The sequence below is a fragment of the Cryptococcus depauperatus genome, chromosome 7 (assembly GCF_001720195.1).
Source record: "Cryptococcus depauperatus CBS 7841 chromosome 7, complete sequence".
Taxonomy (NCBI): domain Eukaryota; kingdom Fungi; phylum Basidiomycota; class Tremellomycetes; order Tremellales; family Cryptococcaceae; genus Cryptococcus; species Cryptococcus depauperatus.
The window spans coordinates 928,914-954,921 of NC_089474.1; the positions used below are offsets into that span (position 1 = coordinate 928,914).

At 44.5% G+C, this 26,008-nt stretch overlaps 9 protein-coding genes across 9 annotated transcripts; 6 read left to right on the forward strand and 3 right to left on the reverse strand.

Moving 5' to 3' along the window:
- Positions 1 to 67: 67 nt before the first annotated feature.
- L203_105698 (uncharacterized protein) lies at positions 68 to 3,048 on the forward strand (the record flags this gene model as incomplete). The annotated part of the gene is made up of 5 exons (XM_066215065.1): positions 68 to 887; positions 939 to 1,304; positions 1,355 to 2,365; positions 2,413 to 2,945; positions 2,998 to 3,048. The coding sequence occupies 5 exons, from the start codon at positions 68 to 70 to the stop codon at positions 3,046 to 3,048; spliced, it is 2,781 nt and encodes a 926-aa protein (XP_066071162.1).
- Positions 3,049 to 3,523: 475 nt separating this feature from the next.
- Positions 3,524 to 4,382, forward strand: L203_105699 (uncharacterized protein; the record flags this gene model as incomplete). The annotated part of the gene is made up of 5 exons (XM_066215066.1): positions 3,524 to 3,566; positions 3,714 to 3,782; positions 3,934 to 4,084; positions 4,133 to 4,295; positions 4,344 to 4,382. The coding sequence occupies 5 exons, from the start codon at positions 3,524 to 3,526 to the stop codon at positions 4,380 to 4,382; spliced, it is 465 nt and encodes a 154-aa protein (XP_066071163.1).
- Positions 4,383 to 4,872: 490 nt separating this feature from the next.
- On the reverse strand, positions 4,873 to 7,229 carry L203_105700 (uncharacterized protein; the record flags this gene model as incomplete). Its single annotated transcript, XM_066215067.1, has 4 exons — positions 4,873 to 6,346; positions 6,407 to 6,505; positions 6,562 to 6,683; positions 6,732 to 7,229. The coding sequence occupies 4 exons, from the start codon at positions 7,227 to 7,229 to the stop codon at positions 4,873 to 4,875; spliced, it is 2,193 nt and encodes a 730-aa protein (XP_066071164.1).
- Positions 7,230 to 9,691: 2,462 nt separating this feature from the next.
- Positions 9,692 to 12,347, forward strand: L203_105701 (uncharacterized protein; the record flags this gene model as incomplete). The annotated part of the gene is made up of 4 exons (XM_066215068.1): positions 9,692 to 11,223; positions 11,272 to 11,389; positions 11,440 to 11,843; positions 11,894 to 12,347. The coding sequence occupies 4 exons, from the start codon at positions 9,692 to 9,694 to the stop codon at positions 12,345 to 12,347; spliced, it is 2,508 nt and encodes an 835-aa protein (XP_066071165.1).
- A 433-nt stretch (positions 12,348 to 12,780) lies between these two features.
- Positions 12,781 to 16,902, forward strand: L203_105702 (uncharacterized protein; the record flags this gene model as incomplete). Its single annotated transcript, XM_066215069.1, has 3 exons — positions 12,781 to 12,963; positions 13,063 to 13,733; positions 13,785 to 16,902. 3 exons carry the CDS (start codon positions 12,781 to 12,783, stop codon positions 16,900 to 16,902), a joined length of 3,972 nt encoding a protein of 1,323 aa, XP_066071166.1.
- A 257-nt stretch (positions 16,903 to 17,159) lies between these two features.
- Positions 17,160 to 19,636, reverse strand: L203_105703 (uncharacterized protein; the record flags this gene model as incomplete). The annotated part of the gene is made up of 9 exons (XM_066215070.1): positions 17,160 to 17,410; positions 17,460 to 17,880; positions 17,930 to 18,412; positions 18,460 to 18,968; positions 19,015 to 19,237; positions 19,288 to 19,347; positions 19,402 to 19,461; positions 19,513 to 19,554; positions 19,604 to 19,636. The coding sequence occupies 9 exons, from the start codon at positions 19,634 to 19,636 to the stop codon at positions 17,160 to 17,162; spliced, it is 2,082 nt and encodes a 693-aa protein (XP_066071167.1).
- A 1,429-nt stretch (positions 19,637 to 21,065) lies between these two features.
- L203_105704 (uncharacterized protein) lies at positions 21,066 to 21,552 on the forward strand (the record flags this gene model as incomplete). Its single annotated transcript, XM_066215071.1, has 3 exons — positions 21,066 to 21,170; positions 21,220 to 21,396; positions 21,439 to 21,552. 3 exons carry the CDS (start codon positions 21,066 to 21,068, stop codon positions 21,550 to 21,552), a joined length of 396 nt encoding a protein of 131 aa, XP_066071168.1.
- Positions 21,553 to 21,648: 96 nt separating this feature from the next.
- Positions 21,649 to 24,761, reverse strand: L203_105705 (uncharacterized protein; the record flags this gene model as incomplete). Its single annotated transcript, XM_066215072.1, has 16 exons — positions 21,649 to 21,987; positions 22,032 to 22,212; positions 22,259 to 22,276; positions 22,329 to 22,498; positions 22,543 to 22,900; positions 22,948 to 23,136; positions 23,180 to 23,274; positions 23,318 to 23,622; positions 23,677 to 23,800; positions 23,868 to 23,954; positions 24,009 to 24,128; positions 24,191 to 24,364; positions 24,424 to 24,501; positions 24,553 to 24,599; positions 24,649 to 24,659; positions 24,715 to 24,761. The coding sequence occupies 16 exons, from the start codon at positions 24,759 to 24,761 to the stop codon at positions 21,649 to 21,651; spliced, it is 2,343 nt and encodes a 780-aa protein (XP_066071169.1).
- A 201-nt stretch (positions 24,762 to 24,962) lies between these two features.
- L203_105706 (uncharacterized protein) lies at positions 24,963 to 25,945 on the forward strand (the record flags this gene model as incomplete). The annotated part of the gene is made up of 4 exons (XM_066215073.1): positions 24,963 to 25,132; positions 25,196 to 25,362; positions 25,414 to 25,642; positions 25,696 to 25,945. 4 exons carry the CDS (start codon positions 24,963 to 24,965, stop codon positions 25,943 to 25,945), a joined length of 816 nt encoding a protein of 271 aa, XP_066071170.1.
- Between the last annotated feature and the right edge of the window lie 63 nt (positions 25,946 to 26,008).

Below are 26,008 nucleotides of genomic sequence, written 5' to 3' on the forward strand. Positions count from 1 at the left end.
CAGAAGCACCCATATCAAACAATAGTTAATATTTCATAGTCTAGTATCGGTTTTTTACCTATCAGTCATGTCTTCAGGTAGTATACCTTCCAATTCCTACCATCTATCTTCAACATCTTCCAATGCCCCAGTGATATTCCCCGCTCCACCTTCGTTTGCTCTTCACCGCATGTCACTTCAGTCTCATTGTGTTTGCAACAAACCCAACACAATGAAGCGGCCAAGCATCTCATCTGTCGATGATCCCATTGTTCACATTCCAAGACAAATAGGTTACGCTGGTGAAGCTATTGGAGATGGTCAGAAATCGCCAGCGTATCAGATTCCTCAGCGCTCCGGTCGATCTTCCATCTCAGTGGGACCCGGTTTTGTCAAAGACGATATCAAGCTTCAGTCAAAACCTCGCCCGCTGTCATTCCAAAGTTCTCTCTCAGCAAAAACAGTCCCACCGAGATTTTCTGCAACTGCTGCCAATAAAGGCTTGTCAATTTCCCCTTCGCTTGCCAGAGCTACCAACTCTTTTGAGTCAATCTGGTCTGTGAACGCCACGATGCCTTCCACTGCTGTGCATGGCTGGAACTCTCCCTTGATCAAGAACCCCACAACTACTGTTGGTATGGGACAAGGGTCTGTCAATTCCGCAGGCCAGGTAGCTAAGCAGAGAGGTCTCGCTATCGCTATTGTCAAGGATAATGGTGGTGTTCTGCCTATCACTCCGAGCCTAGGCACTTCTGGCCTAAGGTCTCCTGGCGCAATGTCGAAAGCCTCCGACGTCAAAGTGATGTCACCATCCAAGAGAGACGACGAGATCAAGACTTCTGGCAATATTCCTGTAACTAGCGCAATTGCGAGTGGTCTTCAAACTGGCGCAGGCTCGAAAAAAGAGAGTGAGTCATGGTCTTGTTGTAGTTTTGCAGTGGAAATGACCAGATTATTAGTCATCTTGTGTAAGTTTTATCACACGCCAGGATTAACATGTACCTCTCGTCCATGTCGCTTCGTCCATGCTCTGTCAGCGCTTACTTCGCCCGGCCTTCCTGATGACGAATCCTGTTCCCCGATGCTTATGTCCAGTCATTCCGTAGACCCTACGAGCGGCATTTTTGCTCATGCTCAGTCCCAATCCGGGCAGCCAAAATTTAAGCATTTGAAGGTCACCTCTGAGGGACTGGACCTTAATGGGGTAGAGATGGGTGAAAGAGTAGTTGTTGAAGGCGAGAATGGCGAGGAAATTACTGGTCATGTCTTTTTGATGTCTGGCGGTGGGAAAGGTGCCGGCGGGAAAGGTAGAGAAAAATACAAGAGTAAGCGTGTAGTCATTTCCCTCGACAGGTTTGTGTTCTGATAAAAGTAGCTGTTCCGTGCAAAGATTTCCTCGAAGGACATTGTCCTTACGGCGACTACTGTTCCTTCTTGCATGATGAAAAGCCGTATGATGTCGACATGGTGACGGAAAAGAAACAGACGGAACATTGTTCGCCTGATGCTCAAAAGCCAACAATTGGCTCTTCTCTCTCCTCGTGGTTCCAGACTACTCAATCGCTCTCAAAGTCATTCACCACAATCGAGCCTCAAAACGGCGACAAGCCCCACAAGAACACTCTCCCTTCTTTCAGAACGTTCACAAATGACGACCCCTTCATGGCTGATTGGTCTCATGATTTTGCCTCGAATCGCACACCTTCTCCAGCAAAGACGGTCACTCCCAAAGCATATACTCCTCCGGCAAAGGCGAGTGAACTCTTTTCCATTCCTCTGTGTCCTGTCTATTCTGCGCCTCCCCAAACGAATGCTTGGGCGGATAGCTCTTCATCTCTTGCTAGACAGAAATATTTGAAAAGGACGCCAACCAAGATTGCCGAATTTCCCAAATCTGATCTAAGCCTTGATACAATTTCCAGGTCCTTCGAACATGACTATCATTTCACCACTCCTCCTTCAGCCTTGTCGTTTAGGACGGAATTTGACCACGCGTTGCCATTTGACCATGCCAACATCAGGAACAGATTAAGGGATATGGAAGAAAAGTTGGACAAAAGCATGGCAGATAAGAGCTCTGATCATCCAACGCTTGATAAGTCACTTGTGGAGTCATTTGCGATATCGTCGCGCATCCATAGTTCCAAGGATTTGACCTGTCCCCAATTCAGCCCTCCTTACCCCTGGGGAATGCCCATGTCACCCCTTGTGGCAAACGGATATCAAGACTCAAACATTTCTGATATAGACAGTTCGTTAGGTGTCATGTGGACACCGGTTGGTTGGGCTGTCGCCGATGCAGCAATGAAGAACGCTATTAGGGACGTGGAGAACATGGCCACACACAGCAACGCAAAAAAGAGAAAGCCAAAGAGCTATTATAGAAGTTAGTCATGATTATGATAACACTGGCCTTATACTGACATGACTCAGCGCGTCCATGTAAATTCTTTGCTGAAGGCGTTTGTCCGCATGGCGATGGTTGTACTTTTCTTCACATAGTTCCAGCTTCATCTCCTGAGCCAGCGTCTTCTTCCGATAGCGAATCCGCAGATCCCAAGAAAAAACATGAGAAGTACAAGACTCTCCCTTGCAAGTTCTTCAACTCGGCTGCAGGGTGTATTAACGGAGATGATTGCGCCTTCTTGCACACGCGCGTTGTTCCCGATTCTGTGCCACTTGTCGACCGACCAAGGCCATGGAGGACAAAACCTTGCCGACATTATCAACTAGGAAGATGTATGCTTGGGGACGCATGTCATTTCGCCCATGTAGAAGACCCAATATGGGCTGCGTCAGGTCGAAAAGCCAAAGATGAGTTAATGATAGCCAAACTAGACAATCTGAATGAAGCAATCTCCCAAGGATTAACAGAAGCTAGCATCAGACAGACGCTGGAGGGTATACGAGCGTTGGGCTTGAACAAGACAGATGAGGAAGACGATGATGATGATGATATACAAATTGTGAGTTAACAAAGCTATTTGGTCACTTTTAATTTCACTGAGACTTTGGTAGGTTACGCATGCCATGTCCTCCTGGCCTGCTGGTCGCAGCTTAGCTGTTTGAGTTGTTGTGTCGAGACCATCAGTAGATGTCTTGTAAATTTATATATCTGTTTCTTTCTATATATTGTTATTGTAGTAGAATTGTGTAAGTGCAAGCCTACAAATTGTAATGTCAAAAGTAATTCTCAAATACTAAAAGTAAAAAAGACGCGTCGACGCGTTCGGGGCCCCGCATGATGAACCTGAAACACGCCAAAAGGACCAAATAGGAATGATTACCTAATCCGGTAATTTGCTTGGTGAACCGTGCAGGTATTTAATGTATGCCCATTTGATTCCTTTTATCTTTTTCTTTTACTTTTATATTCTATTATTTTGTTTACTTTTACTTTTATTGCCGGTTTTGAGTATAACTCTCTCTTATCCCACAGCCGACCCACCTACGCTCATTACAACGATACTTTCCTTGACAAGTTACGGCAAAGTCAACTAATATACCTTGCCCATCTATTAAATATCTAACGGAACTTGTGACTATGTTTGCCGCTCTTGCCCTTGTTGCTCTTCCTTTTTTTTCCTGTGAGTGGTTGTAGCTGCAAACTCAGTGGATGAAGCAATTAGGACTGACGAACTGGCTTATCGGTCCCTTCACCGTCTTGTCGATGTTTTGTTCTATGCACCAACTCACTGTTGCTACGGCTCCACATACATCCTTTGACAAAACAGCTGTCTTGGCCATTGACGGCTGCACTCGTAATGCTACCATCAAGGAGGGTGACACTTGTGACTCTATTTGTGAGTGGTTTTTTTCTTTCGCTGAGACAAAATGGCTTGGCAGCGTAAAATGGTTGGTGGCGCTTGGGTGTGTACTGACAATTTTTTGCTTCTGTCACGTGCACCATTGGGACATTTATCTCTTTGTTTGATCAACTTTTGTGATTCGTAGCTCGCCAGTATGGTGTTTCCACTTATCAACTCGCCCTCGTAAACGATGCGACTATTGACGAAAACTGTGAGAACCTCCAACCTGGTGCTACCATTTGTCTTGGTATCCAGGAACATGACTGCACCAAAGTCTACACTGTCGTTGCTAATGAGTGAGCATCAATGTCGGTTGCGCATGAGCACTCTAACCATCTACATAGTACTTGTAATTGGGTTCAGCAAATGTATGGGATCAGCAACGAGACCCTATGGGCCAACAACCCCCAGATTGACGCTGCTTGCGACAACATCTATGTTGGCGAGGTCCTCTGTGTTGATACCATGTCATTCCATTACCCCGCGTACAACCAAACTCTCTACGATGTGAGTCAAAGTACAAGAGATGTATGCCGGACTGACATTTCAAATCAGGCTCTTGCTTGGACTTATCTCCCCATCTGTGATGAGTAAAGAGACTTAGTATCCGTATGATCATCTTTCCAGCTTGTAGCTGTGTAGCTCATATACCCTTCGATACACACCTTATCTTCTTAGTTCCTTATGATACCCCATGCTTGGTTGCCCAACTCTGGTTGAAGGGAAACATAGAGTTTCCCTTGTGATGGTTATGTCCTATCTTGATTACTTTGTCAGAATACCCAACTGGAATGGGTCATATGAATACTATCTAAAGTTTTCTGGTCTTCTTTTGCGCTCGGGTCATGACTTGAAGGGTTCATTATCAAACATATGATAAGCGCACAATATATATGATGATGGCATGACAATAGACTAATGTAAAGGAAACACTACAACAATTTATACCCTAATAATACGATCTCATACGATCTCTATCAAATTCTGAATGCACCTATACCAAAATACCTTATAAGATTGCGTGGGAAAAAGAAGGAACAAACCAGAAACAAAACTGTGAATACCCTAAACATAACTATGAGCCTCAAGGCTCGTAACGAGGCAAGTATATTCCTTGGACACTCCCACTTCTACTAGAAGATGCGGAATGCGAAGCACTTGTTTGGTTCTGGCTCTCTCCTCGGTATTCTTGCTCCATTTCTTGACCTGTCAGCCGTTCCAAATCCCTGGTTGTCGGAGCTTCAGAACCACTAGATTGGGCCTCGAGAGGCTCGCTTGTGGTGACTGAAATCGAATGTGAATTTTCGTAAATGCGATCTTCAAACAAGGGTGCCGAAGGCACTGAGAAAACATTCACAGAGTTACCATTCTGCCTATCCTCTGATTCAAATTCGGCATCTAAAAGTGGAGGAGCTGATGGTATCAAGTGTTCATCCATAGAGGGATTGGACAGCACAGGCGGAGCAGAAGGCCCTAAACTATCGAGGTTATGAAATTGAGCAATTCTGGCGCTAAGTTGAGGCGGAGGAGGGAAAACCGAGTTAACTGAGTCTGCACTTCCTATTCTACCCATCGCTGATGTGCTGGAATGATCGGAGTGATTCTCGATCAATTCAAACCCAATTTCGTCCACCATGACTTCTGGTGCCGTTGGTCCTTGTCTTTCCACAAAGTCTTCATTTGATTCCGGCGCCGATGCAGCATTCCACAATTTCTCCAGTGCTTGCTTGTCGTCTGTCGCAACATGTATCATTCTCTGTCCTTCAGATTTAGTCCGAGGCAGGTCAACCAAACGCTCTTTGCCTTCGGCTTGAGAAGCAAAGTGAAGAGCAAATTCGTCATCTTCGGTCACAGGGGCAGGGTAATATCCTGGAGCTACAGCCTTTTCGCCCTGTCTAGTCATGGGTAGATTAGTGGGAGTGTATGAGGGTCCAGAACCAGCAGGAGAACAAGAGTGTGAAGGGCCAGCAGGAGGAGCAGTGGACAAAGCAGCGGGAACAGACTCCACAGATGCAGGGCGATAAGCTGGAGGATAGTATGGTGTTGGTGCTGTAAGAGGGGGATCGTGAGTATTTGCCGATGTTTCGCCTGCAGTAGATTGATGATCTGATTGCTCCGCAACATGAGAGGATGTAGTAGCTGACGTATTTCCTAACCGTTCTATTGGGGTCGCGATTGGAGAAACTTCGATGCCTGATCCAACAGGACTTTCTACTGTCGCGCCTGTACCAGCTAAATCCTCCTCCTCTGGTTTGTCTTCATGTAACACCTCTATCGTTGCATTTTCCTCTTCCTTTTTTGCCTTTCTCCGCCTGATATGAGTCAATCGTTCATTCCACCCCTTAACCTTGCCTTTTGCGAAGCCCATCTGTCCCTCTCTCTTCTTTTTTGCTCTATGTTTTCTTTCCAGCTCAGCAAGCTTTTCCTTGAAAGCGGCTTCTGCCGCTGAGCCATTAATATCGTCTTCAGTCAAACCGGCAGCAATAAGAGCCTTGCGGCGTAATCGTTCTTTGGCGCGCTTTTGTTTACGAAGACGTTTACGACGAGTGATAATATAGCTGATGGTGGAACTAATCAGAAAAAACGGCTAGACATATGTATCAGGTCAAACAACTTACAAAAGGATGAGAGCAACAATGACTGCAGCCATGATCACACTTGCAACAGAAATCAGAGGTACCTTGTATAAATCGGTTCTATTTGATGAGCTCCCCCATCTGTATTGGTTGAGTCTGTCAGCGCGATGGAGCGATAAACACGGACGTGCACCAACCCGTTTGGCAGTGTTCTTTCTACAGCAAACGAAGGTTTGACAGACGAAATGGTTTCGTTTCCGTCAGTTGTCGTAACCTTGTTTCCATCTTCTTGTACCAGCACAGAATTTTCTGTTGGTTGCTGCAAAAAGTCATTATTTGTATTTATGCCTTTCTGTATGAGACTCACAGCTATTCTCCGACCATATAAAAACCATCCGCCTTCCGCTTTCCTCCATACGCCATCATCATGTTGCGTCAACAAATACGGCAATACTGTCTCATTCACGTAGTGGATCTCTGTTGGTAAGACTGAAGGGGTTTGGACATTTGTCGGATATTGTACACGTTTATCCAACTCCACAAGCGTCCTCGACGGCAAGATGTTGGTCAGTTCAGAAGCAGATGATTTTTGGAGATGTTTCGAACGAGCTGGCGAAGGAACGGGAGCCGGAGCGGCCTCGGTATTGGAAAGGAAAGGGAGAAGGAACGATGGCAAAACCGATAACATCGAGGTCGATCGTGCCGGACGCCGTTGCCTGATGTCCGTCGTACTCTCGTTCTCTTCTCTCCTCGGCGGATCCTTGTATCTAGGAGCAACTCTCCGTGGCCGCGAAGGCCCTCCCAAACATTCTTCGGTTTCCCAAACCCCGATTCCTTCTCTTCGCCGGTGGTGGGACTTGTTCATCTCATTCGAATTGTAGAAGAAATAGTGAATTATCTCTTTGACACAGTATCTCAATCGAGGATAGACAATTGAATATAGACTGAGTTAAAAAGTCGGCGTTGAGTAAAGGGATTATTTATAGCCTGGTAGATACTTGAATCCTGTGCTTCTATAGTTACCGCTTCCAAACTTTTCTTTCTATTGCCAGAAAGGCAAATAAATGGCTGTATTCTACTTGAGGCCGAGGAGATAGTAGCGACAAAAGACAAAAATTAAAAGAATGTATATTAACAAGGAGAAAAAGAAAAACAACAAACTATGTACGTTGCTCTTATCCTCTTTTCCCTTTGCCACTTCGATTTGATTCCGTTAGGTTTATCTCCCAAAAATAGAAATCTTTTTCTTGTCTTTTACAATCTTATTAATTCTCTTTTTCCATCTTATCTGCTTCTGTATACAACAAGTCAAGCCGCCATTAACGTTGTATGGAGGCAGCCAAGACGGTAGGCCATATTACAAGGTAATGTGATTTGGCCTTAATGAGTGGTTAAAGGATACTTTCTACTTTTCTATTCTCAGCCATCCCTAAATTCTCTTCAGCTAGTCATAGGAATAGCTGCTGTATGATTGCGCAAAAGCTTTATACATCTTCTGTATATGATACAACGTACAGTCATACTGACAGCTGTCATTTGCCCTGCATCAAAATAGCGACTACTTGCGTGATGAGGTAGTTCGGCGTCTAGAAGCAAGCGATTTTCTTTCTCTCAAAGAAATTCGGTTTTACTCAAGCTTTGTCATGGTTTAATCTTTTCATTCTCTTCCCAATCTTGGCTGTTTGCAGGTCTCAGGCTTTTCCACAAAGTCTTTGAAGTCGTGTCTATATCAGCTTCACGGCATGGTACATTTGCTCATCAATCAGTAAGAACAGTTTGTAATGACCTTGGCTGCATGTCTTGTTATTTTGCTTTCCAAAAGTTGTCATGATTACCCTCTTCCTCTCTTAAGTACGCACAAACAGAGCTTGATAGCTCAGAGCGCTCAACTTGGCAAGTTGTCTACCAACAGGCTTCACCTTACTAATACGTTGAAGTTGAAGGATGTCTTTCTCTGCAGCCTAGCAGAATTCGATGGACTTGGGAAAATCTTTGATTCCGGTCATCTTATGAGCTTCAAACCCTGATGATATTCTTAGGACCAAGAGCTGTTCTTTTACAGCCCATATAGTTTGGACTGTTGTGATAGCTCAAGAATAAGACGGAAGAGATCTGCGATAAACTATTGACATTGTGATTGCAGCATGCTTATGATGACACCCATAGGTTGGCGAATTCAATGCTCGTCTCTCTTGAGAGTATTACAAAGTTCATTGACGAACCTTTTCATTCAGCGAGATGGGGCCATTGTAACAATCTCTAATTTACCATGCCATCTACTCAGCTTGCGCTTTGTGGAAAAGTGCTGACTATTCTGGTAGGACAGAGGTCAAGACAGTTTCAAACCTTACACTGTTCCCTCTCTTATGAGCCCAGAAGATGTAGACAATCTTGGTGATAGCCAGTTTGTTGCAAGATCTTCAGGCCAACACTGATTTTACTATATTCAGAGGTTTTAAAGTTTTTCAACATCGTCACGATAGCTCATACCCAGAGTATCTTCTTGTACGCCATTGTTCAGCTCCACCAGCAAAAAGCCAACCGTTCAAACCATAGTTGGTCAGTCCATATCTTGAAGGTCATGTACTGCTCCGACATTCAATTCGATAATACAGCATTATTACAAAAAGACCTTGTCAATCATGGAAAACGCAATTTGTCGATACCATTTCAAAACCAACAAGTCATATCTCTGCAGGATAACTTTGGAAGAACTCTATCATGGCACGTCTGTCTCTATGTCGACACTATTCGAGCGTTTACTGGGGTTGAATAGCGAAAGTAATAGCAGGCAGATACAAGCTAGCTTCCCAGCAGCTATATTTCCATCAAACCAAAGTTCTAGTAATGACCGAACGACAATTCAGAGATGGCGAAGATCAGTGAGTATAGGGCTAACAAGGCGAAACATATTACGAATCTCTTTGTATATCTGGGTTTGCCTTTTTTTATCGCTTTACAATCTAGCATTTCAACTTGAGTTTAGTATTTACAACTTGTAAAAGTAATCAGATTAGTTTTTCGTTACAAATGTAAATTCTTAATTATGACGTGTTTTTATAATTACGCGAAAAGTATACGCGTTTATATTTATTTTTGCGCAAAACAAAAAAAGTCAAACCTGTTTTCTTCATCTTTTACTTTCGTACTTGCCTCAACATCTCAAACATATAACAGCGAGGAAGCTATTCAAGCTTTTTGCGGTGGCAGCCCAGGGCTAACTGAATAGTTTCATCTGGACGCAACTCCAACATCCACATATCACGCAGACAGTTGTTAGAAGCTACTGGTTTTTTACATCAACATTGAAGAGACGCTCTACATATCATGGAAACCTACCAGATTGAGGCAAACGATGTCTTTTATGCATCACCTTTGGGTCGTTTGCAACGTCAAGGAACCCGTGGCAGACCGAACCTAACTCACCAAAGTCCTGTGACGAGTATTCCAGCGCTTGAATGCTCTTCTGTCCAGAACAAAGGCAGTATATACGGCATGTTCATACCAAAGAAGAGACGGCTTCCCAAAATGACTGCAGGTAACGCTGCCAGTGTATCCTTGATAGCAAGAAAGAGGCCGAAGAGAGAGGAAGAACAGTCCGATACGATATTCGTTGCTTCGAGTTCTGGAAGCAGGTCAGGAGGAAGAACGAAGGATGTACTACAATCTCAAGAGAAGTTGCAGGGATACGATCCTTTTGATGGTGTTGCGAAGACAAGCCAGAATCTGAAGGAGCTGGACCAAGCAGAAAGAAAACTACCTAGGGTAAAGGGAAAAAGAATGACGTTTGAGTTAACGAATAGTCCGCCTAGAGCGAAGAAGAGGACCAAATCTAGCTGTAGAGAGTCTATACTGAGAGGTAAAGTCGCTTTTACGAAACGGGAGGCCATTGCATCTCCGAAAAACTACGATGAAAGCCCGTCCAAAATGACAGCTATTACTCGACCTTCAGCTACTTTATGTGAAAAATCAACAAAGAGTCGTTATCATAACTTCACCAGAGATGCGTCAAGTGCGCATTTACAGGTCTCTTCATCCTCGTCCCAGTCCCGTCCTCGAAAACCCATTACGCGGTCCATCTCGGCCAATACAACCACGGACACCAATTCCAGTTCCGAATCGAACGAAGACAATAGCTCAGATAGTGAAGACGAATTGACTCTTGGACATACGCCCGAAAGACACCAATCGCTAGGCTACAAAAGCTCCTCTGTCGCTTCGTCTTCACCACCAATAGCGCGACGATCACTATCCCTGGATCATCACATGTCTCAGGGTCAGTCACCGCAGCATGCTGAGGCATCCGTTTTGGCGGAAATGTCTGATGAGGAACCATTGGTCACGCCAAGAGCTTCTGGCATTTCTCTCTGGGCTGATGAAATAAAGAGGAAATCGCCAGAGAACGTGAGGGTGAAGAATAGAGAAACTCGAGCACAGGCTTCAAGCGTAGGAAAGTATGTTGGCAGTAAAGGCAAGGCTCGAGAAAAGAGCCCAGGAAATTCTACACCAAAAGCTACCGAATCCAGAGGCAAACTCGGAGCCAGAGGAAGACACAGAGTTGAGAGCAATGATGAGAAGCACATGGATCCATCTTTCTTGCAAAGATATCAAGATGCTACGGTAACCAAGGATAATCGGAAACGTTCAGTATCTAAAGGAGAACACAACTCTGAAAGATCAATTACGCTTGCTCCTAAACCAACACATCCGCGTGAGGTTCAACCTCCCAAATCTCCCTCCACAGAAACAAGAAAAGTGCTCGTGAAAACAAAAGACAGTGGACATTCATTTTTTGAGATGTTAGAACATATAAGTTCTTCAGACCTTGATGAATTTGATGATGAATTCCTGGATGGACCGTAAGTCACCTTTAAGCCAATGCCACAGAATAGCCTGATAGAGGACAGTTCATTTGTGGCTAATCCACATGAGGAAGAAGACTTGGAATTTATGGGAGACAATGAATTTAGTGATGAGGATAGAAAGTGGTTAACGTCAATGATGGACGCATCCAATCTCTGTCCTGTAAGTTAAATTCTTTTCGCACGTAATACCATGGTTGATCCTGATCTCAGTACTGCAATCAACCGTTGCCAAGAGAACCTAGCCACAGCCACAAACGGCTGAAAGCTCGTCTACACAAGTTATCTACCCCGGCTCCTACACCTAGCAACCCCAACGCTCGTTCTCTGCCATGGCAACAAGCCATCGATTTCTGCACTCTACACCGTGCCGAAACAACTATAATACCTCTGGGTATTCGAGCTGGTTATCCTCAGAAAATTGATTTTCGAAATCTTTACAAGAGACTTGAACAAAAATGGATCAAACAAGAGTTGAATAGAATTATAAAAAATCCAATGGTGTCAAGGGTATTTTCAGCGATAAAGAATGAAATTTCTAAAATTGGGAAACTGCGTTGGGGCGGCTTAGTGCATCAGTCAAAAGAAGAACGAATGGCTGCTGTCAAGCCAGGATAGTAATTGAATTGTCTATCAACTTCTAATAAGATTGTTAACGCGATTTTAGCTATGGCGAAGTAGGTCGATTAGTCCTCATCGATCACTTTCAGAATCTTCGTCAATGGGGTTATCTTGTCCCAAGCGTTCCGCCTGCTCGGCGAGGCTCTGCTGCCCTTGACAATGTTGCTCTCCCCATTGACCCTCTTTCGCCCAATGATTTTATCGTAAATGTCCTTGTACCCGAGGTTGCTGTATTCCTCATTATGGACGACCGAGGCTATACAAAACTTAGCCCAGATGGGTATGACGAGGCTTGCAGAATCCGGGAGGAAAGTGCACGTTATGGTGATTGGAAGTTTAGTGAAGGCGATAACAAATTGAAGAAAACTCTGGAAGAAATCAGACGAGAAGACGATGATAAACGTAAAAGGTTGAAGAAACTGTACGGGACCAATAGGCACGGCATTGAACAGGATGACTACAAGGAGGACACAAGATCAAAGAGGATTAAGGGACAGTGACCAAGACCAGCAAGCTATCGGCAAGTACACTGGCGCTATCGTCTTTGAAAGACCAACAGTACGAAAGAATACCAATCTTACGCTTTTCGCATCAAGGTCTCAACCTTCTGCAAGAAAACATCCACAAAGACAATTGGCAGCATGCATTGGATGAGCTTCCCATAGCAGAGATAAGATATGCATAGGAGGTTTTAATGAGCCACGTTTGTTTTGGCTGAGGAACTTGTCGTTTCTGGGTATTTTCCCTGAAAATTTTATTTTGCCTTAAATTTTCAGTCCATCACTATTCAAAGTCATCTTTCCGGAACCAACTCAACTCTTTATTTTTGTTCACAACTTTTTTTTTATTTCTCTTTTCTCTTTGGAAAATAATCAAGATTCGACTTTGCATACAACGGCTGCCCAGCGACAAGCAAACAAGGGAAGCCTGTATATGTCTACTCACCACACTCAAGCACGCCCATGGCATCCACCAGAGCCGTCTTTTGATGACCTGCCACTAGATTCCACCAAGACGGATCCAACCCCAGCTTACTACAAGCTGCAATTTGGCGATGAAGAAACCGGTTTCTCATACTATGTACGAACGCTGAGTGTGGTGATTGGGAGGAATTGCGTGAGTTTATGCGTCCTCTAATACGCATTTTCAAGTCTTGTGTGTGGCTTCACCTGATATAACTTTTGCTGACGTTTTGTTGCCATTGGGCATCTTTAGGAGCGTCAGGATGTTGTCCCACCACCCGCAATTACTAACCCATCGGTCCCTACGAATCCACCTCTAGATCCAAACCAGCCATCTCCGCCGAATTTATTCCGGTCCAATATCCTGCGCACGCCTCCAGTAGCCGACTTTCCATCTCCACCAGCGAATCAGCCACTGTCAGTTGGCCCTCCATCTCCATCGACTTCAGCTCCTAAGAACTTGGATGGTGAGGTGGTGCCGACTGAGCCGGCACCACCTGATGTTCAACAGGGACAGGATGGCAAGGATGGTTTAACGGAAGAAGTCGAGTTGGAACCAAGAGTCGAGACGGTATGTGAAGGAGGTCACGGATTGCTTGCAGAGTCGGTGGAGGGTATGAGGCAGCAGTCTGTTGCAAGCCACGACGATGCCGTGGCCAGCCAAGAACATATACAGTCAGACATCCAGGTTAAACTTGAAGAGGATGTACCACCACCGCCGCCACCTCCTCCAAGGTCATTAAAAGCAAACATTGAGCATGTTGATGTCGATCTTGGGCCTTTGAAATCAGTGTCTAGAAACCATGCCAAAATCGAGTACAGTACTGACCTCGGAAGGTTTTGTTTGGAGATTTTGGGAAGAAACGGAGCTTGGATAGACGAGCGGTATTATGTCAAGGGATCCATCGTCCCACTCGCGCAAGGGTGCGTTATTCTTCTGCCTCTGTTTAGACGTGATCCTGACCTTTGTTGTAGGTCTCAAATCCAGATAGCTACCCGTATTTTCTCCTTCATACTTCCACCTTCATTCGACCAATCTCCTGACTACAATTACTACAATGGTCCTATTGAGAATTACGAAAATCTACCGTATCCGTACAACTTGCCCGCAAATGAAGTTCATTATGATGAATTTTTCGGAGAAGGCGGCCCAGGACCTGCGTCAGCAGCTAGCATGGCTGCTAGGCAGCCGCCCGCATTCAATGCCTTTGCTGCTTCACATGGGTACGGCCTCGGACTTGGAATGGATGATCCTATCGAATGGGGGCACTGGGAATCAGAACGAGAGAGTGATGATTCAAGCTCAAGCCTTAGTTGGGAAGATGATCAAGACTGGGACGAAGATGTCGAAGAGGAGGAAGAGATAAATGGAAACGAGATAGAAGAGGAAGATGACGACAATTATGAAACAGGTACGATGCAGAGGCAAAATGTCAAAACCAAGCCGAAAAAGCCTGTGTTTGTATCAAGTGAGGATGAGTCGGAGCTTTCATCTATGGATAGCGAGCCGGAGCTGCCTTTAAAGAAATCCAAAAGGACTATTCCTCTCCCCAAAAGGAAAGTTGAAAGGCATGCGTCGTCGCGCAAGAGAAGAGAGACTGTCATTGAAGACTTAAACAATGACAAGAGTAAGCAATTGGAGGGATCCAAAGCCAAGGTCCAAGCGAAAAAAGGAGCAAAGTCAAAGAAGCCAGTCAAGGAGGAAGCAAGGGAAGCTAATGAGAAAGAGACATCAACTTCTATTCCACCTACCGATGACAAGCCACTGACAACACCAACGAAAAGCAAGGGTAAAAAGGCCAAGACGGAGACAAATGAAGTCGTGGCTTGTGAAAACAAGGAAAAGCTGCCCATAAGAAAGGAGTCAAAGAAGAAAGTCAAGTCAGCTGTGGAGCCAAAAAGTTCCGCCCCTGCTTCCAATCCAACACAGGTGCAGGAGCAAGCGCCTGAAGGTGCGGCTGCAAAGTCAACACCACCGAAACCAAAACTGGCTCTTCCTCCTCAATTACCTAAACCTACTCCTTCTCCAGTGCCCACTCTTGCAGCTGCTATGGCTGCTACTCCTATTATCCCTGCTTCTGCTCCCTCCTCACAGAATACGGTCCGTCCTCAGCAACAGACAGTACGTCCTCCAGGTCCTGGCCAGCCCCACGTTGCTCGTCTCCCTGGACAATCTGGTCAGTTTGGTCAACAGCCTATAGCCACCCGTCCACCTTCTCAGCCTGGGATTCGTCCGCCTGGACAGCCTTATCAGCAACAACTTTCGCGGCCGAGCCAGCCTCATCCTACGCATCAACAGTATAGACCTCAAGCTAGCAGCGTTCGTCCCCCTGTTCAGCCTGTCCAACGCCTTTCCCAACCTTCACCTATTCCTCAAATACAGTCGCCATTCTATTGTACCGAGCTGAATGAGACTCCCGGAAGACCGGGTCATATTATTGTCAATGTTCCTATACCTCCATCTGGTGCCGGCCCCCGACCTCCACCTGGACCTATATTAGGTCTAGATGGTAAGCCATTCATAGGTCCACCTCCCCTAAAACCAACACAGACGTTTGCCACTATCATTCACAAAGCACTAAGCTGTTTGCCGAGAGGTCGAGGAACACTGGGAGAAGTATGTAATTGGGTTGCAGGAGAATGGGAATGGTTCCGTCTCAATGTAGATTCAGGTTGGCAAAATTCTATTCGGCACAATCTTTCTTTGAACAAGGCTTTCTTGAAGGTGCCACGAATTCCAGAGGATGATCCTGAGTCAAAGGGTTCTGTCTGGATTATTGACCCGCAAGAAGGTCCCTTGTTTGAAGAAAAACAAAGACGAGATGCTCTTAAGGCAGCTGGGAAAGACAAGAATGCTGAATCACGAAGAGAGAAGGAGAGGGTTAGGGCCGAAGAGAGGGCTAAGAAGCAAAGGGAAGCGGCAATAGAGGCAGCAAGGAATCCTCAAATGCACAATAATTACACTAGAGCAATGCCGCCTATGGTTAGACCCGTTGTGAGGCCACCTGTCCCAACTCAACCAGCACCACAATCCACAGCCAGCCAGCCCGTCACAGCCAATATCAAAGGAGTGCTTCAACCCAAGGCCAAGATTGTGGTGGTTATGCAATCGATCACACCTGCCATGCGAACCAAATCTGTCATTGCTACCCGAGACTCTAACGGAAATCCTCTGCCATTTGTCTGTGACGGAACGACACTTGTACTCGATCAGCAAACATTCGGACATCTAACGAGTGATATTCTAGAGAAGTTGACAAGCCTTGGTGCGGCGGGTGCAGTTGATGTGCTTTCTGCCTGGGTTATCAATAAGAACAAGCAACAGAACAAGACTGGTGTTAACACAAAGCCCGTTCCATCTGGATTGGTAAAGAATGGAACCACAAACGGAGCAGCGAGACCTCCTAACGGTACTCAACCTCTGATGCGTTCTGGACAGGACACTGCCAATAAAACCACCAGTAATGTCGCACCAAAACACTCAGCGATCGCCGTTGGCTCAAATACGATTCCTGCCGTCTCAAGTGCCTCAGCAGCCACATCGAAAGCTGCACCTCATAAGCTTTTCCCTGGTCCTGCACCCCCTGGTACATCATTAACCAAAGTCATTGGTATGATCGCGGAAGTCGCTAACGCCAAAGGTAATGTCAATGTCGTTGGCCCAAATGCCTCAGCTTTGTTGAGATATATAAGGGTTGTAGGAGTAGACATTGATCTGAGGGTTGCAGAGCGGATTTGGGCTACAGGAGTGGTACCGCCTTTACCAGTTAAAAAAGTGGCTAAAACGGGCCAACAACTCACTCAACCAGGTCAAGCTACTAAACCAGTTCAACATCCATGGATTGCAGCCCAACCGGCCTTAGATGGTGAGACACAAGCCTCTATCCAAGTCTCAGGAACATCGACAGCAGCAGCAGGATTGAAGAGGAAGCTGGATGAAGGAGCAGCAACAATAAATACAGGAACTCCAGGTGTAGCAAATACGAATAGCGCAGGAGTGGGAGCGAGTAGTGCAACGAATACGAATATGAGTGGAGGCTCAAATGTAGAGCAAGAAGCAAAGAAGCCACGTTTAGAGACGTCGAGTGCGTGAAAATGGGTCATTTTGTGTAGCTAGCACATACAGTATATTCTTTTTTAATCATAGCATTCATGTTGGTTGTACCTAGCATTACATTTATTACTTGTTCGTAGGCACTTCCATGAAGATGGCCTCGCAGCAATAAAACAGTCATTAGTCTTGTGGTTCAAGCATGTGGGCGTTGCATTACAAATACTGTCAGTTAAAAATACTCTAATAACCTCAACACCAAGAACTTTTCATAAGTATCTTTTCATTCTTCTATTCAACTAGACGGCTGCCACAATCGCTTCTGCTGCATTAAGCGCACCAACCATCTTGATGCACTCCCTTCTTCTAGCAACGACATCAGGCGACTCCTTGAGTAATTCCTCAAGCACATCAGGTTTGTACAAGTGTTCAAGTAGTTCTCGCTGAAGGTTCTCTTTGGCAAAATTGACGAGATTAAAAGTTATAGCCTTAGGAACCATGTCAATCATTTCTCGCTTTACGACCGAGAAGTAGGATTGAATGAGAAGTTCTAATGCAAAGTCAACGAGATCCTAGTCTACATACGGTTTTCAACTTACTAATAACATCAGTTTCCATCAACTCCCGCTCATTCAAAGAGGCGACAGGTTTGATAACACTCGGGGGTGCCTCCATGGCTGCTGTCCGCTTCTTGTTGACAGCCTTGTCTTTTGAAAAGAAGCTTCCAAAGAAACTGCCCTCATCTCGCTTAAAGTCCGCGTCAAGGTCTTTTCCGTTGTTGAGAGCATTAGGAGGAAGTTTTTTAGGATCAACAGGCTTTTCAGGAGGTTTGTTGGCATTCATACGCTCGGTTATAAAGGCCATAGCTTTGTGGCCACCGATAAAGTCGGGGTGAGTGGTGTTGACATAACAAGCTTGCATAGCGACCATGTCGCTGACTAGCTTATTAGTAGGCTGCATACAGTTCTTGAAGAAGCTGATAACCACAAAGTTAAACCGTTCTTTGAGCTCAGGATAACGCTTGAAAGTTTGCTAACTGTCAGCTGTGAATTTGCCAACTTCAACTCACAGTCTTGCTTAACAGGTGGCCAAGTATACGAATTAGCTCATCGTATACCAAGGCACAACATCTCAATGATGGCTCTTCCAATCTTCGTATCTGCTGTTTGACAATTACTTCAAACGCCGTGGTACCAACAAAAAGCGAAGGAGTAGAACCAGAAGAGTTGTAGAGAATGGTTCTGATGTCTCCGTCCTTGACTTGATCAAACGGGTCAATACTCTTGACACCATTATTGTACAGCTCGTGGAATACGAAACTGATACGAGCTCCGCCAGAAAGTTCATTGAGTGACAGGTCATTGGTATTTCCATCAATAGCTGATCGGAATTCGGAGCAGAATTCGGTGATTGTCGAGAGGACAAGACTTCCAGGGTTTGTTTCACCCATAGGCCCACCAAGAGCTGTGAGCTCAGTTTGATACTTGGAGAGCTGCTGGCTGATACGGGCTTTAATGTCTGGAAGGGTATTTCGGATATGGTGCATAAGAATCTGTTTAAATCAACAAGAGTTTGAAAACATTTCTATTCATAACTTACAATGTTGAGCTTCCTCGCCAACCATGGAGTACCACAATACTGTGCTTTACTTGCGTAACTTGCATGATTTTCGAAGAATCGTTTCTCATTTTCCAGAGCAGATGCGATGGTCTTAGATTGGTCAATATCCTTTTGGCCACGATTAACGACTGGGACGTAGCCCAGTCTTAGAGGAATCACACGGCCGGCGAGAATATCCACCACATCCGTACCCTGGTCCATTAAATCAACTTTTGTCAAAACACCAATAGTTCTGTTGCCTTCAGCATCAACTTCACGGGCAAGCTTCAAGCCATCAGAATTTGCCAAATCGGTGTTGGCAGCTGTCACAGCCAGAATGATCGCGTTGGGTTTCGAAATATATCGCATGAGCATATCTCGAATTTGTTTCTCAATATCTCTTGGCTGATCGCCGACGGGAACCTTGGTGAGACCGGGAAGATCGACAAGGGTAAGTGTAAGCACATTAGGGGAGAATATACGGAGATTGATAGGATTAGGAGATATACCTGGATAAAATCAGCAATGTCCCAACAGATTCTGTATCGCATTCACCAGCATTTTTTCCCGTCATCTTCTCGGTGTCTCTGACAATCTCGTCTCTAATCTTTGAAAAGTCATGGAATTTCTGTCCCGGTAAATGGAGGAACTCTCCCCATTCATCAGGGTTGTTCTCATTGAGTTGAACCTTTTCCAAAGTCTCTTCTGGATTCACCTTGCCTTTTTCCTCGGCGCCATTAGGTTTGCTGGAAGCAGGTCGGTTGATCAGTTGAAGAACCTAAGAAATGTTTGAATACTAGCCATAAACTGCCGGCTCACGCCACCCACCAAAGGTCGACGAGTAACAATGCCAGTCCCTCGTGGCAAGAAATCTCTCCCAACAATGTTCTGTGTGACCGGTTACCCATAAATATAGCTAATCAAACAGCGATATAAACTTACTTCAAGCACGGAAGACTTGCCACTACTTTGTGAGCCAATAACTGTGATTTGAGGCAAGTCCTAGGACGCGTTATCTGGCAGGATCATCGACTAAGATACGGAAATACATACAATGTTGTTTGACACGCCGATTGACGCAAATACGTCTTGCAGCTAACACCTGTTAAGCGAAAACGACCACACATGGACGGAAAGGCTGTACCTTGTTGACGAGATTGATGAGCTGCTGGTCCATGGTGATAGGATTAACGGCGGCTCTGATAGAAGATAGCTAAGAAACTGTAAGGCTGGGCTTGTAGAGGACAGTTACAGTTAAGAATGAACAAAAATGAAGACAAAAGATAAAGGAAACGTTTAAACAGGAAATGCTGGAGTCTCAAAGACACGCCTCCAAGGTTGAGTTGATTTGTTTACGTAATTGATGTACCAAGATTCTTACAAAGTCTGTCAGCATTTATTTTTATCACTTTACATTCATTACCTGTTTCAATAATCTATAAACAAGGTACGTTGGACTGCATACTTGTGAAAACTCCATAGGAAAGTCTTACATAGGACTTGTCAGCTTGAATGCAGCTTTGTGGAGCAAGTCTCTATCGAATTTGTGCTTGTCCAGAAGCGCTCGTTATGGAATGACCTTATGAAGTGGATAGCAGACTGTTAGATACAATCATGATGTGAAGGAGGTGACACTTGATAGCTGAGCTGGGAGTTTGTATTTAAGGATCATATGAGAGACAAGTTGAGAGATGGCAGAAGGAATACACCACGGAGCGTGGTCTGGAAATATGAGCGATAAAAGCCCGCAACAGAATGCCAAAGATGAGAATAAAGGTCTGCGTATGAAGGTAAATGATGAACAGCTATACATGTATGCTGTTTGATACTTCTTGTAAAGAATATGTGAGATATCTAAGATCAAAGCCCATTTAGCAATAGAGTATAATACTTATTTCATCACTTTCACCAGCAATCCGGTCTTCGGTGGCATAGCCGTTTCGTTGGTGCAGTGGTAGCATGCCCTCTTAGGGTTCCAGCGTTTAAACGCAATGGAGCATTGGGGGTGGTCCTCGGTTCAATCCCGGGACGAGACCTATCTTTTTGAATCTTATCTCCAAGATTCCTAGTATTTTTATCATGCGTTTAATATATATATATATAAAGTATGAATAACTATAGTTTTTTGTCACTCATCCAATGTCTAAACTATCATGGATTCAGGTGGTTTTGTTCATTCTGGGTACATGCAGCAAAGTTTCCATATTCCCAGCAGATAGGATCGCCTCAAGACAAATCATCGAGAGATGCCATCTCATCAATCATGGAGCATTTCTGGCTCTTTAAAGCTGTAGATATCGAATGGTAGATGCCATAGTCTTGGATTTAACCTAGTTCCATAGGTTATACTGTTTAGAGCGACGCCAATCCACTCTCTTCTTTGTCATGTATGCTATACAGTTCAGTCGCTCTATATGTGACGAAAAGATACAGAAAGTTATATATCTAATTAACTAATACAACTTGTGAAAGTAATGTACAACTAACAAAATAGCAAGTAAAAAAAAATCCTAGCAGTTCGTCGATTTGGTTCCGTCAGCCTTTGAATTTTACCTAATAATCATTGCTTTTCTTAAATACATCTCCACATTCCTCAATCAGCCACCATGACTACCATCCCTCCTCGTCTTGCCAGAGTGTCAAAAAGCGTGTCGTCATGGGAAGAGGCTCGTCAAGCTTCTTTGGCAGCTTATCGAGTTTGGTACCGATCTGTCAGTGACCTTTGAAGAGTGTATCATGCTGTTAACACAGTTGTGATAGGCTCCCGAAATTGTTCAGCTATACGGACTCCATATATCCCCTTCGCTTGTTCGATACAAGATCAGACAAGACTTTGAGAGGAACAGAGATTCCATTACGGATCTCTCTGTCATGAATGTGATGCTGTTGAAGAACCAGCAAGAGTATCAAGAGACTATGAACTTGTGGAAGCAAGAGGTAGGTGAAAGAGTACGAGAGACATGGCTGAGAATAATTGAGCCCCACGTCATGCAATGGTTCAAGGACTTTGACAATCCTCCACAACCTAAGACATTCCTCGAAAAATTCTATGCCAGCCGAGATGACCCTAAGCAGCTTGAACCAACGTATTAGGCAAGATCTATCAATGATGCATGGTTTGATATGATCCATGCAGTATTCGTTCGCTGCCTATATTTTGTTACAACAAGTCGCTATCGAAAAATTGCCCTACACATTTAACCCTGCCAATTCAGCATCGTCTATCTCCATGAAACCTTCCGCCATCTGCACATCTTCATCCGCAACTGTAACTTTTCCCACTGCAGTCTGGTGCGCAGCTTCCATGCGTTGAGCCTCTTCCCGATCTTGTTTTTGTCTTTCTTCAATGTCCTCTAGAGTCCACAAAGAGATGCCTGTCTGGGTGTGATCGAACGGCTGAGATATTTGCCTGATGAATTTTTTAGCGAGAGAAATGGCAACATCGGTGGATAAGTTGGAGTGCGCTTCCGTGATGTAGCTATTGATCCATTTTGGCAGCTTGGCGCGCTTGTCTTGTCTAGCAAAACGCTAATGAAGGATTAGCGTATTAGCGAACTGCAAGAATTACTCACTTTATCAGCAAACACCATGAGACCCCAATCAGTTTTTCCTCGCAAGACACGTCCAACGCATTGAGCTGCATGTCGCATGGCGTCAAACGTGAGATAGTCGTTTTCGCGTATTCTGTGATTGTCTCTGAGAAACTCGAGACGGGCTTTCAAGATACGCGATTCGGTATACTGGTATGGAATGCTAATCAGGATTAGCCTAAGGATTTTAATAACCAAGCTACGCTTACCCAAACATAACAACCGCTCTTCCATAATTGCTGCAAGCATATCAGTCCTGTCATCTTTCTGTCAACTCACTGATCAAAATCAATCCCTTCAGACACTTTTCCTCGGGCAACGGAAAGCAATACTGCTCCTCTGCCATTGTTGCACGCTTCTCGATAATTTCTCAGAGCTATACTGGTCTCCATTGCATCTGGCGTCTCTACAAACAACAGCTTGTGCTTCCATACTTCACTCAAGATACCCTTTCTGCTTGTCAGCCGCAGCTAATTAATTCCTGTATACGTACCATATCATACCACGCAGATACAATCGATTCCATGTAAAGATAACTGGGGAAAAAAGCCACGACACCATCTGGTACTGTCCTTGCCATTTCAATCAAGATGCTTCCAAAATTTCTCACTACGGCTGGGTCGTTTCGGACCTCGAATCTAGAAGATATGGGTACCTGGTCGCTACCTCTTGTGATAACCATGGGTAAAAAGGCATTTCGAGTCAAGGTCATAGGATAAGATTGTTCCATGACTGGCTGAAATTGCAGCATTTTGGGATACATGTCTAGAGGGGAGATTGTACCAGAAGTTATGACAACGGATGAAAATCGCTCAAAAACTGGTGCAATAGCTAAAGAGGGGTCAAGACATCTTTACAATGCATCAGCATGATAACATTTTGATAGGCTAATACCCACGTAAAGTGAAAAATTGGGTTGGGCACCGTAGCATGTTCCGTCTCGTATGGTTCAAGAATAAGCAAGAATCCCTTTTCATAGGTAGCGACAAGAGTACCAAAACCCGTGACTTTTTGTAATGCCGAATGTTCATCTAGATTTGTGAGCTCTAGTGTCCGTACCAGCGAAGCGAGACGCTCTGATGCGAATCTGCAAACATGTCAGGAATGCTTATAAATGGTAAATTACCAACTTTAAAGGCCTTTGCTCAATATACGTAATTTCTTTCAGATGTGCCAAAAACGATTGAGGGGTCTCCGCAACAACATGCAATACACGCATTCTCGTCTAAGTTGTATGAGTTCAACCACTGAAATCTCGATGGATTTACCTTGAGGTATTCAATAAATCTTTTGAGGAAGGCTATGAAATGCTCGGCCTTTCTTATATTGCCCGGCACTGCTTCGTCCACCATGTCTTTTGATAGTACTGGACTGACGAGCATGTCATCGTCTTCTGCGTTATCATTGGCTGCTTGTAAACCTTCAACCAATTTTGCATACTCGTCTTCAAGCTTTTTCGCATCACTATCTTTTATTTCTGTGACCTTGTCGCTGATTATATTGACGCTTCTGGCCGCAGACTCCAATATGGGTCTTGTTAGATCAACGGAGAGAGACTCAATACAGACGTTGTCTATTCCTCGTAATCAGCTTGCCGCGATGTTCTATTGTTTGCACCATAACGAACCAATGTTGTGTGCCTCGTCGAAAACGATGATACTCTCTTTACTCATCTCTGCTGATACTTGTTCAGCAATTTTGGGATCCAAAAGATAATGGAATGAGTAAATGACTATATCTAGAATCGGTAACTATCCTGTAAGCTCTCATTTGAAAATGTAGGCTTACCATTCTTCGAATCGTGAAATACGGACATACCCCCTTACTCTGTCCATACTTTTTCACATCGTCGAATGTATATACACCAGGAGGTATGAGGTTTCCAGGCTCGTAATTATTCAGCTCCTAGAGACATGTTAATGTTGGCATTGCTTGCAAAGCATATGCCCAGTTACTCGCCTCGTGAAAACTGCATAATGGTACACTGCCTGGTTCAGCCCTTCCCTTTTCACAGGCAAATGCTGAGGTTAGATCTCTACAGCGAGAATCAACCACCTTGCCCTTTTTCTCTTTGCTGACCTGCAGAGAAAGGCACACATATCAACAAATAAGGAGAATCAAAAAAGAAAAGGGAGGTCTACCTCTGGATGAAGACACAAATTCCGCCGACTGGTTAAACCCATTCCTCTAAAGTCTCCATCGTTTGCGCCCATATCTGCGCGATACTCCATCAACCTCTTAAGCTCCGCCAACGCTTTTTCAATCTCGGGCACAGTTCGTGAACAATAAATCAGCTTGCGTTTATTAGGGTAAAACTGGAGGTCTTCATTAGAGATTGAGTAGACTTGTGAATGGTTATTGCTCAGTAACCAACCTGCATATAAGCAACGATGAGAGACAGGAGCGAGACAGTTTTTCCTGTACCGGAAGGCATTTCCAGTACACAGTGACCCTTGTTATATCAGCTTGACAAAACGCTGATATGGGATAGAGCAAGACATACTCCAGCATCCAAGGTTGTCTTTAGATCAGCCATATAGGAATACTGTTCTGCTCAATATCATTAGATCTCTACTCCGCAAATTGTCAAGTCGCTGACCAGGATACAACCTATACCAGTCAGCTTTATCTACTAGGAATGCACTGAGTTTGCCGCAAGACATACCTATCGTATGGGAACAAGACGGGCAAGTCACCCAGCATAAACTTCATCCTGGCCTTTCTTTTGTATATCTTTGGCTAGAAGTTTTCTTGATAATGTTTTCACTTTTAATATATGTAGATTATAGAAATGAAAATAGTTTTGGAGATATTTATAAAGGATTCAAAAGTGAGTTATGCCTCCACTTTTGACGTCCAGTCAAAATATTTCTATCTACCATTTACATTTTACCATTCCATGAAGAAGAAAGAATGTCGGGAGGCTTCATAGACAGTGCGACCTCTGCTCCCTACAGAAACGAGCTGTCTCAACCTCCTGATACACCTCAGATCATAGCCCGCTTAACACCAAAACAAGAAGCGAAGTTGAGAACCCATCTTGACGATCGATTGGCATCTCTTGAACGGGATGAACGTACATTGTGCGTTGAGCTTCTTCCTTGGATATCCGGTAGACATAGAGCTTACAATTTTGTCTTGATTAGCAACTTGAAAAGCATCCCATCCTTACTTTCCCGTCTGGCTCCTCTCCTCCAGCTGATCCTCCAGATTCCTCCTTACCAGCCTTTTTCTCATATCCGAACGTCATATCTCTTGACACTTACTGCAGTTATCCCATCATACATTGCTGCTCTCCCTCTGCACCAAAATGGTGGGCTAGGAATACTTGAGGAGACTGATGATGACAATGGCAATAAGGCAGGCATAGGACAAAGAGAAGAAGGGATTGCTACTAGAAAAGTATTACAAGATGTTTTGCAATTCTTGGGCGAAGTTGATCGGGGATGGATGGCTGTTCTAAATCGTATGGGATGGACGCCACCTCCGTCTATCATATCGGCTACGAAAAAGGCATATGAAGAAGGGCAAGTGTTGGTAGGAGGTAGAGCGATCCGAGTCGAATATGGTGGGCAGGTAGACCTGACCGAACGGTAAGCTTCTCTTCATCTCTTGGATGTCAAGCTGATGTGCTTTTGTGGAATAGAATACGATTACGTTCCATTCTCGTTTCGGGTCGATCCAAGATTGAAGCATGGGCACGAAGTTATGGATCATTTCCTGGCTCATCGTTCCCTGCTTCAGTCCCGACAGCCGTACCACAAGGCTCGATGATGGATAGGACTACTGGAGATGCAGACTTGGGCGATAGTTGGGAAACAGAGATACTCAACATATGGAACCAAACTCTAGAAGAATTGGCTGAAGGGATAGATGGATGCAAACAGGATGTATAAGGTGTCAGTCAACATACAATATGCATCAAGATCTTAACAAGAAAAAAGGCATAAATCCTCTTG